Genomic DNA, 15,169 nt, shown 5'->3' on the forward strand with positions numbered 1-15,169 from the left:
AGCACTAGCATTATTTGCTGGTGTAATAATTCAGACACATGTACCTCAACACACCTTCAAGTCACCTACATGTATAATCTGTGTGTTAACATACATTCTGACATACAAAAGTAGCAGCAGATATCTCATTACATCCACACACTTCAAAGAGAAGTTGTGGAAAAAAGAGCTACACTTTCTTCTCTGCTACAGCATATCCTTGTCTACACTTCATGTCCTATAATAGCATATAAAATTAGAAATAAGAGTCATAGGAAATAGTAAATTCAATATGTAAATTACAAACTTGCTTATATTTTTGTTGTTGCACCAGACAGTTTGTGATTGGTGTTTCACAAAGGTTACATTTGGATGTGACTAATATAAATATCCGTACATCCATACAAAAATCAAAACTGTGGATTCAGATCACACCCAAATACATTATCCATGCACCAAAGCTGTATTGGTTCCAGAATAGTTTAAAATATAGGATAAGCTCACATGAATACAGCTTTTCAAAGAACAGGCCATCTTCCTCTGAGAATGTAGAGAGGATTTAGTAAATTACATTTGTCAATATACTTACATGTACATGACACACTGTTCAAGTCCATCTAGTCAGCATTAGAGCAATCAAAGATTAGCATAACAAACAATACAAAAAAGGATTATACATGTACATTTAAGCAATGATATGTGTTAGAAGTAACCAAAAGGTAGGTAACCTAGAGGATTCCAGGAAACTCTACTTTAAGCTGCCAGCAGAAGCATATCAATGGTAAATATGAAATATTATATACCCATGTACTGTAAATCACTTTAATATAGTGGCAGGAAAATATAGCGGTTGGGGGTAAATGGAGTAGGTCACGGCACTTAATTTTAACGGTGGGAACAAACATTGCTGTCTCAAATACTAGTGATCAAATATTAGCGATGATGAAATTCTAGCTGTTGACTAGTGACCGTCAAATCAGCTAAAATTAAGTTACAGTTAACAAATCAAGAATTACAGTAATATATACCAGACTGGTGTAACGTAGAAAAAATATATATCAGGAAAGTGATGAAGAACAAATGATTGGTGGGATACTTTGACTCCTAGAAAAAAGTATCATCTTCTTATAGATGGGTTCTTTTGTCTAAAAACAAACATTGACTGGGTCAACTGAGTTGGATTGCAGTATTATTGGAAGCTGCTCTGTTGTGTTCTACTGGATCTCCTATGTCTTCTAAAGTCCTACACCTAATGGCAGTTTCTCCTGATCTGTTCAAAGCTGAGGCTTGGTCCACTTGTAGGTGCCTGAGAAAATGAAGCCAAACTTCCTGGCAAGGTCGTCAGCTTCCTGGGGGCCTCGGCTGGGAACATCAGTAAACAAAACAAGATTAGCACTCAGTTATCATCAAGGAGGTTAAGAAATAACCTCATTGTTATCATGTATTGTACACATGCAGGGTTCAGTTCAGGCTGTCATAAAAGCTAAAAGACCACCGAAAAATGACACAAAGTTTCTTCATGATTGGAAGTGGGCCTCATCCGCAACTTGGTACACTTCATAGGCAACTCACCTGCCATACTTGTAAGGTGCAGGCTTTATCTTTTCGTTCTCTAGTTTGTGAAGTAGTGGTGTGAAAATCCTCCAGGCCTCTCGAAGTTCATCACTATAAGATACAAATCAACTCATGTGAAGCAAATTCAAACAATGTGAACAGCAGATTCTGAATTATTCCCAAAAGAACAGAAAAGATGACAAGTGCTGCACATAACTGAGTACCTTCTGACGAAGTGGAGTTGTGCACCACAGAACACATCCAGGATGAGTCGCTCGTATGCATCAGGCATCTTCACCCCCTGTACAGGACAAAAAAAGTATAGGGAAGGTTTGCTACAAAGTACAAACACAACATACAACATTTACTGTTTCTTAGAATGAACACAAAGACATAGCAAAATCAAATGTCCACTTGGTTGAGCTACTTCAAAAAGTGATTATTGAAGCATTCAAGCTCTATATTCTTCTTCTTCCTATTGCTTTATTTTCAATACAAACTTTGAAGTTTTATACACATACACCTTCTCCATAGATGCACAATATCTGTCCTATAGAAGTTAACAAATAGTGCTACTGTAAAAAATGTACAATTAAAATGTACAAACCTTGTATCTTGCCCCATAGGACAGGTCCAGCTCTGACTCCTCAGGGTTGATGTTCATGCCAGGTGCCTTCACCATCATCTTACAGTACACCGCCTCCTGCGGCTGCACACGGATCACCAGCTCGTTACGCTTACACTGTCCGCCGAAGATGTCACCAGGAACGTCCTTGAACTGGATCCGTACTTCTGCCTTCCTCTCGTTTAGAGCTGAGGGGAGGCAGACACAAACATTCATGAGAAAGCCTGAAAGCATCAAGTGTCAGTTACAGATTTGTTACCATTTCAATGATTCAGATGCACCAAGAAATTAAGTTTGAGTCTTTTAACTTGCAATTGTTAACCAAGGTGACTATGCTTAGTGTCACTGATGAAAAGTAGTGGATGCTGCTTGAAACATCTGACCGTTTCCAAAATTATATCCAGTTGCTTGAGTAACTGCTATTTGGCGCAAAGTGACTATATGCATTGTATCTTATGCAAAGTTGCAACATCTTATAATGCAGTTGTAAAGTTATGTATCTTTGTAAAGGAATAACAACACGATTTGTACTTGCCATACTAGAGTGAATACCAGTAATCTGAGGACATCTTACCTTTACCACACTTCATGATGAAAGGAACTCCATCCCATCTCTCTGTCTTCACAAACACCACAGCTGAGGCAAAGGTGGGGGTGACTGACCCCTTGGGCACAGTTTTGTCATCCAGGTAGCCATTTTTGGCATCGCCCTCCCCCTGGGGGTCTCCGGTGTACTGTCCAACCACAACGTTCTCCAGCTCCAGGGGAGGCATGCACTTCAGCACTTTCACCTGTAGAGTCAAAAGTATCAACCCATGTCAGTCTACCTGGAAGGTTTACCACCTGTAGCAAGATTACTTACTGATACAATGAACCTGTACGTACTAGTGTCTGTCTTCTCTGTCATGCCCAGTAGAAGAATAGCTCTCCAGTGAGTTAAACTGGATCGAAATCACTTTCCTTTTTTTCCCTGTCCTTGGTGCTGAAATGTTCTTATGTGGTCTTGTATCCTTCACATAAATGTACTGAACAAACCTTGTCACAATGCATCTGTTTGTATTATTCAAATCAAGCTATACAAATGCACTTAACACAATGCCCTTACACAATGCTGGGAGACCATTTGAAATTTTGCTGTCTTTAACTAGTGAGTTATAGAAGCAAGAGCAAACGATGAAGTGTGATGATGAATAATCCAACATATACACAGGGGCCATACTTGTGCCAATGGGAATTTCTCCATATCATCATTGACACACTCCTTATGATAGATATGTAAGGGCATGTCTGTACACAGAGCAACATGATTGGTACCACGGTACATCCTGTTATCTGATAGTCTCTGTATACAGTGGCTGTTATTGTGAGGTTAATAGTGTAGTGTGATGTTAGGTTAGGTTGACCTTCTCATCTCTGATGTCCTCTGCACTAGTGGAGGCGGGTTTCTCCATGGCGACCAGGGACAGGATCTGCATCAGATGGTTCTGCATCACGTCCCTGAGATTACAGGAATAGGGACAACTTGTTACATATGAATAAACATTTCAGAGGTCACGAGAGAAGGAAAGGGCACATGTAGCCAGCGTCTCTTATTCTGTCACTGGAAAGAATTTTGCTGTGTAGGACCTACGAATTATAAAATTATTCTGTCAAACTTGACAGGTAAATTTGGTAGGCAAAGATATGGAAGTACCCCAATTTGAATAACTACACCCAAACACCAGTCTGGAAATTGAACAATGATGGAAATATGTACATGATGACAGAAAATAAATCTTTTTAGGATTTTTACCTCAACGGGAATTGGGATGAAGGAAAAAAAAATGGTCTGGCTAAAGCCCTGTACATGTGTAACAGCTTACATTATGGTGACTCTGTGACAGCCAGAAACAAGAATAGAATCCAGGAAGAAACAGGAATCCATCTTAGAGTAAAAGGGGTGCCTCGCTGAGTCTGGTTGTCTAAACTTTTAACAGCCAAGCTCACCTGATGATTCCAGACTCGTCAAAATATCCTCCCCTGCCCATGGTACCGAAGGGTTCCTTGAACGTGATGACAACACACTGCACATGGTCCCGGTGCCACAGGGGGCTGAACATCTTGTTTCCAAACCTAAAATAAAAAAGTAAACTGTTTCGGTCCTGCCTAGCTTAAAACAATACATGTATGTACATACAGTTGTTGTATGTGTAACATGATATGCTACATCTTTATGCACCCTCTATCTTTGCATGTCTATGTTTGTACGTAATAGCTGTTCTATTTCAGAAGTCAATAGGGTCTAAGGGGGGACCTTCAAATTAACATTCAACAATAAGAGTGACAGGATTTCAAAGCATGTAAGATTGTACTTAGCATAAGAGGTCAACGACCAGCATAACAATCTGCACACTTAAGATGAGAGGACCTTTACTGCTGTTACAGTATGAAGATTTGTTGGGAACAGTCCTATGTTCCAAAGCCCCTATATATGAGCTGATGCTCCTATGTTCCAACAACCATACAATCCAACAACACCCCTATGTTAGTAATAAAGGTTGTCAGAACATAGGGGTGCTAGAACATAGGGATGTCAGAACATAGGGGTGTTGGAACATAGGGGTGTTGAAACATAGGGGTGTAACTGATATGTTAACATACCTCAGGACCATGAGGTTCTGGACCATCTCCTTGCCCAGGTAGTGGTCGATCCTGTAGATCTGGTCCTCCCTGAACAGCTTGGACAGGTGCTGGGACAGGTCGGCCGAGCTCTCGCTGTCACGGCCAAACGGCTTCTCCACAATGATACGGGACCAACCCCTGACGTTTGGGACAGGAGGGAATGAAGGAGGGGTCATGTTTGTTATCTTTCACAATTCAGAATAGGACATTTGCAAATGTGCATCATCTAACAATATGCTCTCCATTAGAACATGGGAGTCTATGGCTATTACATTTCTATTATATAATAGTACTGTAGAAGATTTGTGTAGACAACTTCTTGAAACTTTGAGAAAGATATGACTGCTAAAATCTTAGTCTTCTGTCAATCATGCTTCTATTTGGCAGCATGTTTGTTCACCCCTCGTTTCTTAGACAGACCACTGCTTCGACTTACACATATGTACTTGGCTTCTGAAGATGATGCACACTTGACAGTCCCAAGTTGTATAAAGGTATGGAGCAATGGCAGGCATCATTAATGATCAAATCACCGCACTACCACAAAATATCAACTCATCAGCAATTGAAAGCATGATATAGTATGAATGATGATGCATAGCTCTTTGGAATGCATAGACTGCATGAAACGTCATACCATGCATTTGCAAGATCCTGATTAGTAAGCAAAAGAAAGTATGGAAATGCAGCAAGCAGATTATGTAAAACTACTAAGCATCACTGCATGCCTTAACACCTTGCCTGGCCCATAGACTTTTTAATGACCTTGTCTGGCCAGCAGGACAGGATGACTTGGTGATGTGAAAACAAAGCTTTTAGCCCTTCTCTACAAACTAAAAGCTTAATGGCTGCCTTCTGCACTATGACTGGCCATGCTATAGCAGGGACAGAAAACAGCAAGTTGCTCCAATGTGCCATTATTTCACCACTGTCTTGCCCTTTTGCTGCTATAGAAGCTGTGTTATCTTCGCAAATGCATAAGGTACAGGGAACAAAAACAAGGAGAACAAAACAGGTAAAAGAAAGAAACAAAACTACATGTATTACATGATGGTAATCTATCATCTAATACCGTCTCGCTGTCAGATCCCCAGACAAATAAAAACAAGCACTTCAATTTTTCAGACATTCCAATGGAACATGAGTATATGTCATAAGGTAGATGAGAGAAGGAGGAATGCTTTGCAAAAGCACAACTGGTCTATCAAAGGAAAATTGTGGCTTTTTTCATCCAATCATTTCCTTAGAAGTTCTGATTTCTATCAGGGCTGGCTGATGATTGAAATTATTGTGAAGTCAGAAGATAAACTGATGCAATATACACTGCATAATGTTTGTTTGTTGTGGCCACACCCTCCAGACCATGACATGTACTGTACTTTGCCTGCCCTTCCCAAAGCCTATCCTTCACAGTCAACCAACCATCCCATCCCAGATATACTGAGAAAACCCATGAGTTCTGCTAAGTGTTTCGGCATGCACAACAAGCAGAGCTATTGCACAGCATCTGGTAATTAGATAGTTAAACTAAGAGTTATTGTGATTCATCAAAAGTTGCTGCCATACCCTGACCCAGTCGACACAGTCGACTCCTCGAGACCACTGCAAAAGATACAAACATCATCTCCTTATAGAAAACACACCAGGGGACAGAATTAAGAGTTGTTCCTTCCAAGATAGCTGATGACTTGTTCATATGAGGAACAACAAGAACTAAGATTGGCATTTGTTTTGTTTTGTTTTGCCTTTTGTTTGGAGAAATCCATGCTACTAGTACTTGGAAGGAAATGTATACACATCAAGTATAGACAAGGGTTTCTACATTTATCCACTAAAATTGGTGGATTCCATTGGAAGCTTTACTTTCCATTTTTGCTGCCTTCACCTGTACATTGTCAGTGCAACATAATTTGATTGGATATGTTTCAAACTGGACACAAAACATGTGAATGGAAAGTGTAAGTTGTGAGAAGGCACTGAAAGTACCACTTCTGTGACTGTTTTAGATAGCTGCTTATCTAAATCTAAACTTTAAGTATTGGTATGATGTATCTAAGCTGCACCAATGATGGCTACCCTGAGGAAAATTAACAAGTTTTACAGTTTCAAAAGGACTTTGATATGTAAACCCTGTTTAAAGTAATCTTGTTATGAACCTCTGTTGCTGATATTTCAAGCAGTGTTTGATTCTCATAAGAAAAAAAGGGACAGTGATATTTCTGTTACTTCGAAATACAACAATTCTGTACACTCCTAGATGTATGACATGAAATAATTGCTTGTATGAAAAGCTTCAGCTGACATGATGACAACCGCCCTGTTTTCTGCTATTGGGATGAAATGGATAAGTGAGGCTCTGCTATTTAAAGAAGCCATGCAAAATCCATTACTGCATTGGAAACAACAAGCTAATAATTAGAATCTGTGCTAAACTGATCTATTTGATATTGAAAGGCCTTACTCGTGTCCCATGCAGCATAGGCGGACGTTGGAGGACACATCTTTAAAGACGGTGGGTGGCAGCGCTAGGTAGAAGAGCCTGTGAGCCAGGTCCCCCTTGGGGAGGGTGTTGATCTCCTGGTTCAGGTGTTCAAAGTCTGTACGCTCTGTGTACGAACCTTTCACGTACGAGTTCATCTTCCAGAACTCCTCAAACTTGTCCTTCTCGTCATCTTGGAGCTGCATTTTGTTATGAAGAACAGAGATCATGTTTCCTTTTCTTGATCTTATCACTACACTTAATATGTTTTACCAAGGACATTGGTTTTACTTACCTTGGGGTAACAGGCAAGGAAGGTGGCCAAATGGTAAAACAGTGAATAGAATAGACACTCATGACCACTTCTTTATATTTTGAGATCATATATACATAATGTAGAATTATCATCTAAACAAGTTGTCAACAAAGCTACACAACCTGACTTAACCTAAATGCAGTATCGTGTATCTTGCTAGCTTCTACATCTTCTTAACATTTGCTTCTTTGTAATAATGAATCTTAGTGCTTATAGCCATATGGGAGTGAGTATATTACGTAAAGAAGATGGCACCCAGGCTAAATGAACATTGAAGTTATAAAAACGTGATACTGTACCTTCATGTACTGCGTGGACTTGTCCCTGACGGCCTGCACAGTCAAGTCCGACCTGGCATAGCCAACGAAGTAAGTCTGTCTGGGCAACAAGCCATCCTTGAACAGCCACCTGATAGAACAAACATTGGTCAAAGTCAGAAAACAAGGATTTGTAGACCACTTATTAAAATGTTCTCATAAAGACTAAGGGTGATGGTTTGGCCACACCAAGTAGCCATTAAGCTACTTAATGTGGCCAAACCATCACCCTTAGTCTTTATGAGAACAAGAAAACAGTTGTTGTATGTGGTCATATGTGTCAATTGTGCTTTTTGTATCATTTGATTCATATGTGACTTATCATGTGAGAAAATTTTTTTCCTACTATTGGTGGCACGTGATACTTTTTCATTCTTGACCCATTCTACTAGGAATACCCAGGCTTTCTAATCTAAGATCGAGAGATTTTCTACACTTTAATCACATGAATGACATGTAAAATGTCCTTTGTACATATTTGGACACTTACCACAATGTGGGGTAGATTTTCTTTTTAGCCAAATCACCCTGAGAAAGGACAAAAAGATCAAGTTAATAATAAGATATACAGATGGACAATGACAACTTGTTTGGAGATACTAAAAGTCATTTATTGTTATTCTTAACTTAAGATAGTGACAATTTTTTCAACTACTTGTATTCCATGTATGTGCTGTTCATAGTTATGCATCATAGTGATTTTGTTTTCTGTATCTGTATCCATATAGCCAATATAACCGACATTCAGTGTAACACACCAGTTTCTCACATTCATAGCGGGTCGAACTTAAGCTGTGGCAGCAGGTAGGTTTTTTCAGTACGTTATGGTTTGTTGTCCTTATTCAGTAGTCTTACGATGAACGGTATACTGCTGTTTCTAAATCTTTCAGTCCTAGTTCTGACTGTGTCGAGTTCGTTACAATGTCTTGTGTGGCAGTTACTAATCTGTCCTCTGGATAGAGGATGCTCCTACGGTACTTGATGACGAGTTCTATTCTACTATGGTTCTCGGAAAATACGTTTTATTAGTCTGTACCAAGATGTCAACAAACAAGGTGGCATAGCATTTCTTTATCTTTGTCTTATTGTTCAATACAAACTCTTTCTTGCAGGTTAATGTATTTTCCATAGATGTTAACTTCCTTGAGGAGGTTTTAGGGTTAATGAGAAGAACCCAATCTTTGACCTAGCTTAAAACATTATCACAAGGAATGCTTGGAAGGGTATTTCAGTGCTGACAGGTATGTGTACACAATGGCATGGTATGGTAACGTTATGTGTAAAAGTGCAATGCAATTCTAGCAATATGTCTGAGAAACTTGTATCAACAAATTATCACTGAATGCACGCCTGTAAGTTTTCATTGAAAACTTACAGGCGTGCATTCAGTGATAATTTGTTGATACAAGTTTCTCAGACATATTGCTAGAATTGCATTGCACTTTTACACATAACGTTACCATACCATTTAATAACATTTGGCAATTCTATTTTTAAATGCAACTGCAGAACAACAACACTCACCGAGGCACCAAAGACAACGAAGACATGAGGAACATCGTCCTGACTGTCCAGGGTCTCCTTCAGGATGCTGACACCTTTAAGGAGTTGGTCTTTAGTCTTCTGGACACTAGAGACGGCGTTGGTCTGGACGTTATAATTAGACATGGTGTTGTTTCCGTGTCCTGTCTGTGCTGTAAGACTGTGTACCTGTCTAGATCTGCAGGGCTCTCCTGTCTCTGGATTAGCTCCACCCACCAACTGTGAGGAATATGAATGAGAATCACTGCTTGAAGGCGGAGGGTTGACTCTTGATGTATCCTCAGGCGATGTAGATTGTCTGGAGCGATCCTTGCTGCTTCCTGTACCCATAACCACACACGCTAGGGGAGGCGTGAATCAGCAAATCCTCACGTGGGCCTTCTCAGTAATCATTGACCAAAACGTGCAGTCAGGCGGAGTATGTGAACAGAAAACACTCAGGCAACCCATATGTTGACATGGAGTAGGACTTTGTAGAATCCTCGATTTGTTGCACCAGACGAAACAGATCTAGCATACAGGAAACGTCAAGCCCTTCTCAAGTTCTCACAGCGAGTGCAACACCAACACGGAAATGGCGTGACCAGGAAACGATTTAAGTTCTTAAATGCAATCAATAAGTAAATGTGTTGTCAAGGTTGCTAATGTTTGTTACCATGGTTCAGTAATGCAAAGTTAATCAATACTGCTTGGGGGGTTAATGTTTGTCCAGCGCAAGTGTCAGAATGACAACGCAAAATTTGACCACACTGAACTCTGACGCAACTGGTCGAATTACCACGTTGGATTGTTGTTAGTGTTTACATAAATTTATGTCATAACCAGATGGTGTTACTGGTCACGATATACATGACATGTGACCTTACGATGACACCCGTCCATTCCTTGCTAATCTCACTGCTTCAACAGTTTGTTTGCACTGGGAGGAGGAAACAAGGACTTTTTAAACGCCTTGTGATTCTAAACGTCAGCGTTTAAAAAGCATATCGAGTTCGGGATGCAATGTACAGAGTGATAGCAACAACAAAACAACAGAATATTAAGGTTTAAACGATACCATCAGGGAGTATGAACGTCCAAATAGTGTAAATCTAAGAACCTACCTGAAGATGCACCTCCCTTTGTCAAGATAGCAGCTCCGCCCCTCAGCTGTGACAAGACCAGAATGTTTACAGATGTGGGCAACTCCATTCACTCAAATAGGGGTGTACAATAACATTTGATATCATACAAAGCACTCGAATAATATAGTCTATGCATACAAAACATGTCAAAACACATCATCCTTTGTTTTATCATTTCAATTCTATTGTTTCATGATCCAGATATATTACAATAGAAAGCAAACACCCCAACAATTTGAAAGTGAGATAATCCATCTTACCGGATATGAAATGTCGTGACTTCCTGTACTTTGTCCAGAGAGTAAAAATGGCGGTTTATTACAAAAGTGGATGAAGAAGTCGCTTGAATTTAACGGTTTTACAATGTTTGAAGCACGTTAATTCCAGATAGATTGGTGAGAATAAATACTCCGCTGTATGTAGAATGTTTTGTTACTTTCTGAGGCAAGTGCCGGAGCAAGGGCTAAGCAGTAAAATGTGTTAAACCGTCATGGATTTAATTAATTTTGGTCTGTTGTGATGAAATATATTTTTCTGGTCAGGTACAACAGGTTTGGAGCTGGTCAAGATGAATGGGTGCCTCATCCCCCACACGCCGTTCGCTGTGGACTTCTGGAAATCCCGGCAGAGTGAACACACCAGACTGTTCTTCCTGACACACATGCACGCTGATCATACCTCAGGTAAAGATGCATGTCTCACAAAATATAATAACAAGATAACTTGTCATCATTTAGTATAGATTATAGGCTAGTATTTTGGCTATATTTTACTTCTAGTATGGGGGCAATACTGGGTCTGGGACAGTTTGTCAGCAGCATAACCCAGAGTCTGCGAGTGTGTTATGCTGTATAGCAAAACTCAAACTGTGTTGTGATTTACAGATTTATGATTTTTGATTTGCAGTTTTGTGTAGAAATGGATATCAATTTTTGTAGTAGATTCTAACGTCATGTAGACTTTGAATTTGGAAAAGTTGTAGCTTCTGAAGAAATGATTCGCTTAAAAGTCTGGTAATATAGTCAATTTATAGTGTGGTCGTTGGAAATTCCTTGTACAAATTCCTTGTCGCACACTGACCCCCATCTCAGGACTATCACCATCATGGAAACATCCCATCTACTGCTCCGACATCACAGCCAAACTGCTGATCCACAAGTTCAACATCGCCCCTGCCCTGGTGCACACCCTGGAGGTGGGGGAGAGCCACATCCTGGCCCTGGACGAGACGGGACAGGAGACCATGACGGTGACCGTGTTCGATGCTAACCACTGTCCGGGTGCCGTCATGTTCCTGTTCCAGGGGTACTTCGGATCAATCTTCTACACTGGGGATTTCAGGTGTGGCCTTGGTTACATCTTTATCCATTACATGCAATGAATATTTTACAGACCTGCTATAAGTTCATTTACTTACGTGGTAGGAAGGAAAATGAGAGGTTTTGCTGTGCTATAAATTTGTGATTGAAGCAATTCTGTAGTACAATACAAGGAGACATATTTGCTGTGCTATAGATTTTGCGTCGAGTGATGGAGGGAAAAAACTGCCAAAAGAGAATCACCTCGAAAGTTTCACGATTTACAGTACTGTATATGATGTTGTGAACTCCTTCACAATAGGGTAAATCTCATGACTCTTCCAATTGGTTGTGTTGTCTTTCACTCCAGATACAGTCCCGAAATGTTTGACCATGAAGCCCTGGCAAACAAACCTTCTATCGATGTGCTGTACTTGGATAACACCTACTGTAGCCCAGAGTGCAAGTTTCCCTCCAGGACACAAGCCACACAGATGATAAAGGACATCATATCTCGCCACCCTGAGTACGACATCATACTAGGCATGACTATGTTAGGAAAGGAGGACATGCTCGTGGAACTGGCCAAGACATTTCAGACCTGGGTGGTGGTTACACCACAGAGGATGGAAACCTTAAAGCAGTTGGAACTACCAAACGTGTTCACCACAGACCCAGAGGCTGGCAGAATTAGGGTAGCTCTGAAGTACCAAGTTACCAGGAAAAACTTGGAGAAGTGGAACCAAGAAAGGCCCACAATAGCCATCCTACCTTCAGCCTTGTTTACTGGGTTGAATGGAAAACCGTACGCCAACCAGCCGGGCGTTCACATCGTCCCGTACTCCGACCACTCCTCGTACCAAGAGTTGCACGGGTTTGTGTCCAGGCTCAAGCCCAGGTCCATCATCCCTGTGGTGAAAGGGACCAGCAGAGGTGTGTTTGGGACATCGCTGCATGGGAGGGCTGACATGCACTGCTTTGACAAATACCTGGAGTCAAGTGCAAAGAGAACATTCCAGATTCCTGAATCTGTCAGGAAGTTTATGTTCCGTGGGTCCCATAACTCTGTGGTTGACGTGTTTGCGGACAAAGCTTGTGAGAGCAAAGGGAAAAGTTCCAGGAGTTGTGTTTCTGCAACAAGGGGGAGACCTATGGGTGTAGTGTTCATAGACTCCCCACAGAGCACACCAGAGAAGACCAAGTGTCAGCAAACAGTAGGCCCAGAAAATGAAAGTAGGAGAGTCTGTGGTGAGACAAATGGCAAGACTGTAGCAACAAGCAGTGAATCATCCCTCAGTTCAAAGTGTATGAAGGAGTCTGACAATTGCACAGAAGAGACTATTCTGTCTAATAATGTTGAAAGTAAAGTTAAGAGCAGGAAGAGAAAGCTCCCTGCAAGTATAGCAATCGCTGCCCAAGCTTTTGTTTATCATAATGGACGAAAGAGGGATTGTGACAATGACCTTGTAGGAGGCAGCCCAAAACGTATCCACTGTCAGCCTGAGAAGAAGAGCAATGGTTTTGCCACAGGAGAGGGAAGAATGCGCAATGGACCAACAGGTCTGATACCATTCACACAACAACAGGGAAAGGAGTTACCAGAAGGACAGCATAAGAACATCCCTCCTGCATTATATGTTTATGATTTTTCTACTCACAACACTGTAGACAAGAGTACAAGCCTGTCTGACAAAGTGCCTTCAGAATCAGAAAATGGTGAGGCTCCCAAAATGTTGAGAACATTCATCACACCACCAAGGGCCATCGATTGTAGCATGACATCTGCCATGGATTCCACTCAATCAGTAAGAAAAGGTCAACTGACACTTGATGCATTCTTCCCAAGGACTGTCGACAAGATGACGGGTCATTCCTCCAAGGATAATTCTCCTTACCAGATGCAGTTAGAAGAACAGGGTATGGAAAGTACAGAGCTTCTGTCAAAAAAGCCACTGAAAAAAAAGCGAAATGAAAAAGACAGAAAATGCCAAGGAAAGTCACCTCAGTATCAGCAGGCCAACAGTAGAAAGTCAGGTGAACATAGAGAGTCCTTCCTCGAGAAGTCTTGCATTGGGAGAAGTAAAGCTGATGCAGCATCCCATTCAAAATCATTGGTCAGGAATGGCGCAACAGCAAGCAATGATGAAGATGTGATCAGTCTGTCTGATTCTGACTCAAGTGAATCACCTTCTCCTAAGAAAGAATGCCTTAGCCAAAAGTCACAGACTAGAAGCAGAAAGAGTGGGGAGTGTGCTGCTGGTGTTGATGTAGGTGTGGGACCTAAGAAGTCCAACAAAGAAGCAATCTCATTGGTAGATGAAGAGCACTTAGAGTGTATAGAGGATGAGATCATTGAGTCTCTCCTGTTAGACGATAAATCAGATATGTGCAGTCCTGTACAAAAGAAGGGGGAAATTGTCTTGCTGAAAAGTGTTGTCTCTTTGAAATGTAAACAAGTACGCAAAAGGAGATCAAATGTTCACGATTAGGTGGATTTGAATGATTAGATTATTTTTTTGACAAATTTTAATGCATTTACATGTGCATGTATAGTAAACAGACAGAAATTAACCCTTGTACTAGAAAGCAAAGATAGTGCTTTGTTAATCATTGCATATAAAATTAGATCTTCAAGATGAAAATAGATCTTCAAGATGACAAGAAGCGATGGATGTGGATTGACTGATCATTGAAAGGAGATGTAGGTGCTGTATACAGGAAAGTAAAAGTTGACTGAGCTGTTGAAAGAAGACTGCATTATTTGAAGACATACATATAGTGGATTATGAAAACTAATTTACATTTATTAGATTAAGTCCAACTGGTTGCATAGCTATCGGTAATTGGTTACAAAGAATCAGGATATGATGCAATAACTGAATAACATTAAACCTTTATTTAATCATGACAAGCTCAAATCCACATGCTGACAACTTTTCATGTAGGTCATGAGGGTGGAGATGTTAGAGATGTATTGTTTTAATAGCTACTTTTTGATTCATGAAAATGTATTCCATGTAAAATACATTTGTAGATCTGTGTAGTTGTAATGGACTCCATGTCTCCCTGGTACTGGTTAAGTACTGAGTGTTTATGTTGTGTACCTATCAAAGTAAGATGAAGATGCACACTTTATTTAGTATTACAAGTTTACACTCTGGAATAAATACATATCATTGCCGTTTACTGCTCGTTAGGCACACATTTGTGTTGGTCCCCAGAAAATATCAAGTCGTATATGCAGGAAAATCCATATGTTATCCTAGCAACTATT

General features: G+C 40.5%; 2 protein-coding genes across 5 annotated transcripts; one reads left to right on the plus strand and one right to left on the minus strand.

Moving 5' to 3' along the window:
- Window positions 1-55: 55 nt before the first annotated feature.
- On the minus strand, window positions 56-10,687 carry LOC136435369 (glucose-6-phosphate 1-dehydrogenase-like). Of its 4 annotated transcripts, XM_066428821.1 has the most exons (14): window positions 10,577-10,687; window positions 9,456-9,692; window positions 8,422-8,459; window positions 7,914-8,022; window positions 7,281-7,498; window positions 6,386-6,421; window positions 4,799-4,957; window positions 4,145-4,270; window positions 3,562-3,655; window positions 2,733-2,949; window positions 2,141-2,346; window positions 1,758-1,834; window positions 1,552-1,644; window positions 56-1,341 (listed from the first exon to the last, which is right to left on the minus strand). In XM_066428821.1, exons 2-14 carry the CDS (start codon window positions 9,597-9,599, stop codon window positions 1,254-1,256), a joined length of 1,605 nt encoding a protein of 534 aa, XP_066284918.1. In that variant the 5' UTR covers window positions 9,600-9,692; window positions 10,577-10,687; the 3' UTR covers window positions 56-1,253. The 4 variants fall into 4 exon arrangements, with proteins under 4 accessions (XP_066284918.1, XP_066284919.1, XP_066284916.1 ...); XM_066428822.1 differs by lacking the exon at window positions 6,386-6,421; XM_066428819.1 differs by lacking the exon at window positions 10,577-10,687 and having other exon boundaries at window positions 9,456-9,931.
- Window positions 10,688-10,761: 74 nt separating this feature from the next.
- On the plus strand, window positions 10,762-15,079 carry LOC136435367 (5' exonuclease Apollo-like). The gene is made up of 4 exons (XM_066428818.1): window positions 10,762-10,992; window positions 11,140-11,280; window positions 11,689-11,938; window positions 12,266-15,079. Exons 2-4 carry the CDS (start codon window positions 11,166-11,168, stop codon window positions 14,382-14,384), a joined length of 2,484 nt encoding a protein of 827 aa, XP_066284915.1. The 5' UTR covers window positions 10,762-10,992; window positions 11,140-11,165; the 3' UTR covers window positions 14,385-15,079.
- The last annotated feature ends 90 nt before the right edge of the window (window positions 15,080-15,169 follow it).

Source organism: Branchiostoma lanceolatum, chromosome 5 (assembly GCF_035083965.1).
Source record: "Branchiostoma lanceolatum isolate klBraLanc5 chromosome 5, klBraLanc5.hap2, whole genome shotgun sequence".
In the NCBI taxonomy this organism is placed as follows: Eukaryota; Metazoa; Chordata; class Leptocardii; order Amphioxiformes; family Branchiostomatidae; genus Branchiostoma; species Branchiostoma lanceolatum.

What these genes read in the sequence shown, in the direction of transcription:
- LOC136435369 (XM_066428819.1), bottom strand. Translation starts at nt 9,803, where the DNA reads ATGGGTACAGGAAGCAGCAAGGATCGCTCCAGACAATCTACATCGCCT. An exon ending in CCTATGGGGCAAGATACAAG is followed by an intron (nt 1,835 to 2,140) that starts GTTTGTACATTT and finishes TGTCCTGTACAG; the next exon opens with GGGGTGAAGATGCCTGATGC. An exon ending in CAACTCCACTTCGTCAGAAG is followed by an intron (nt 1,645 to 1,757) that starts GTACTCAGTTAT and finishes TGTATCTTATAG; the next exon opens with TGATGAACTTCGAGAGGCCT.
- LOC136435367 (XM_066428818.1), top strand. Translation starts at nt 11,166, where the DNA reads ATGAATGGGTGCCTCATCCCCCACACGCCGTTCGCTGTGGACTTCTGG. An exon ending in GCACGCTGATCATACCTCAG is followed by an intron (nt 11,281 to 11,688) that starts GTAAAGATGCAT and finishes CCCCCATCTCAG; the next exon opens with GACTATCACCATCATGGAAA. An exon ending in TTCTACACTGGGGATTTCAG is followed by an intron (nt 11,939 to 12,265) that starts GTGTGGCCTTGG and finishes CTTTCACTCCAG; the next exon opens with ATACAGTCCCGAAATGTTTG.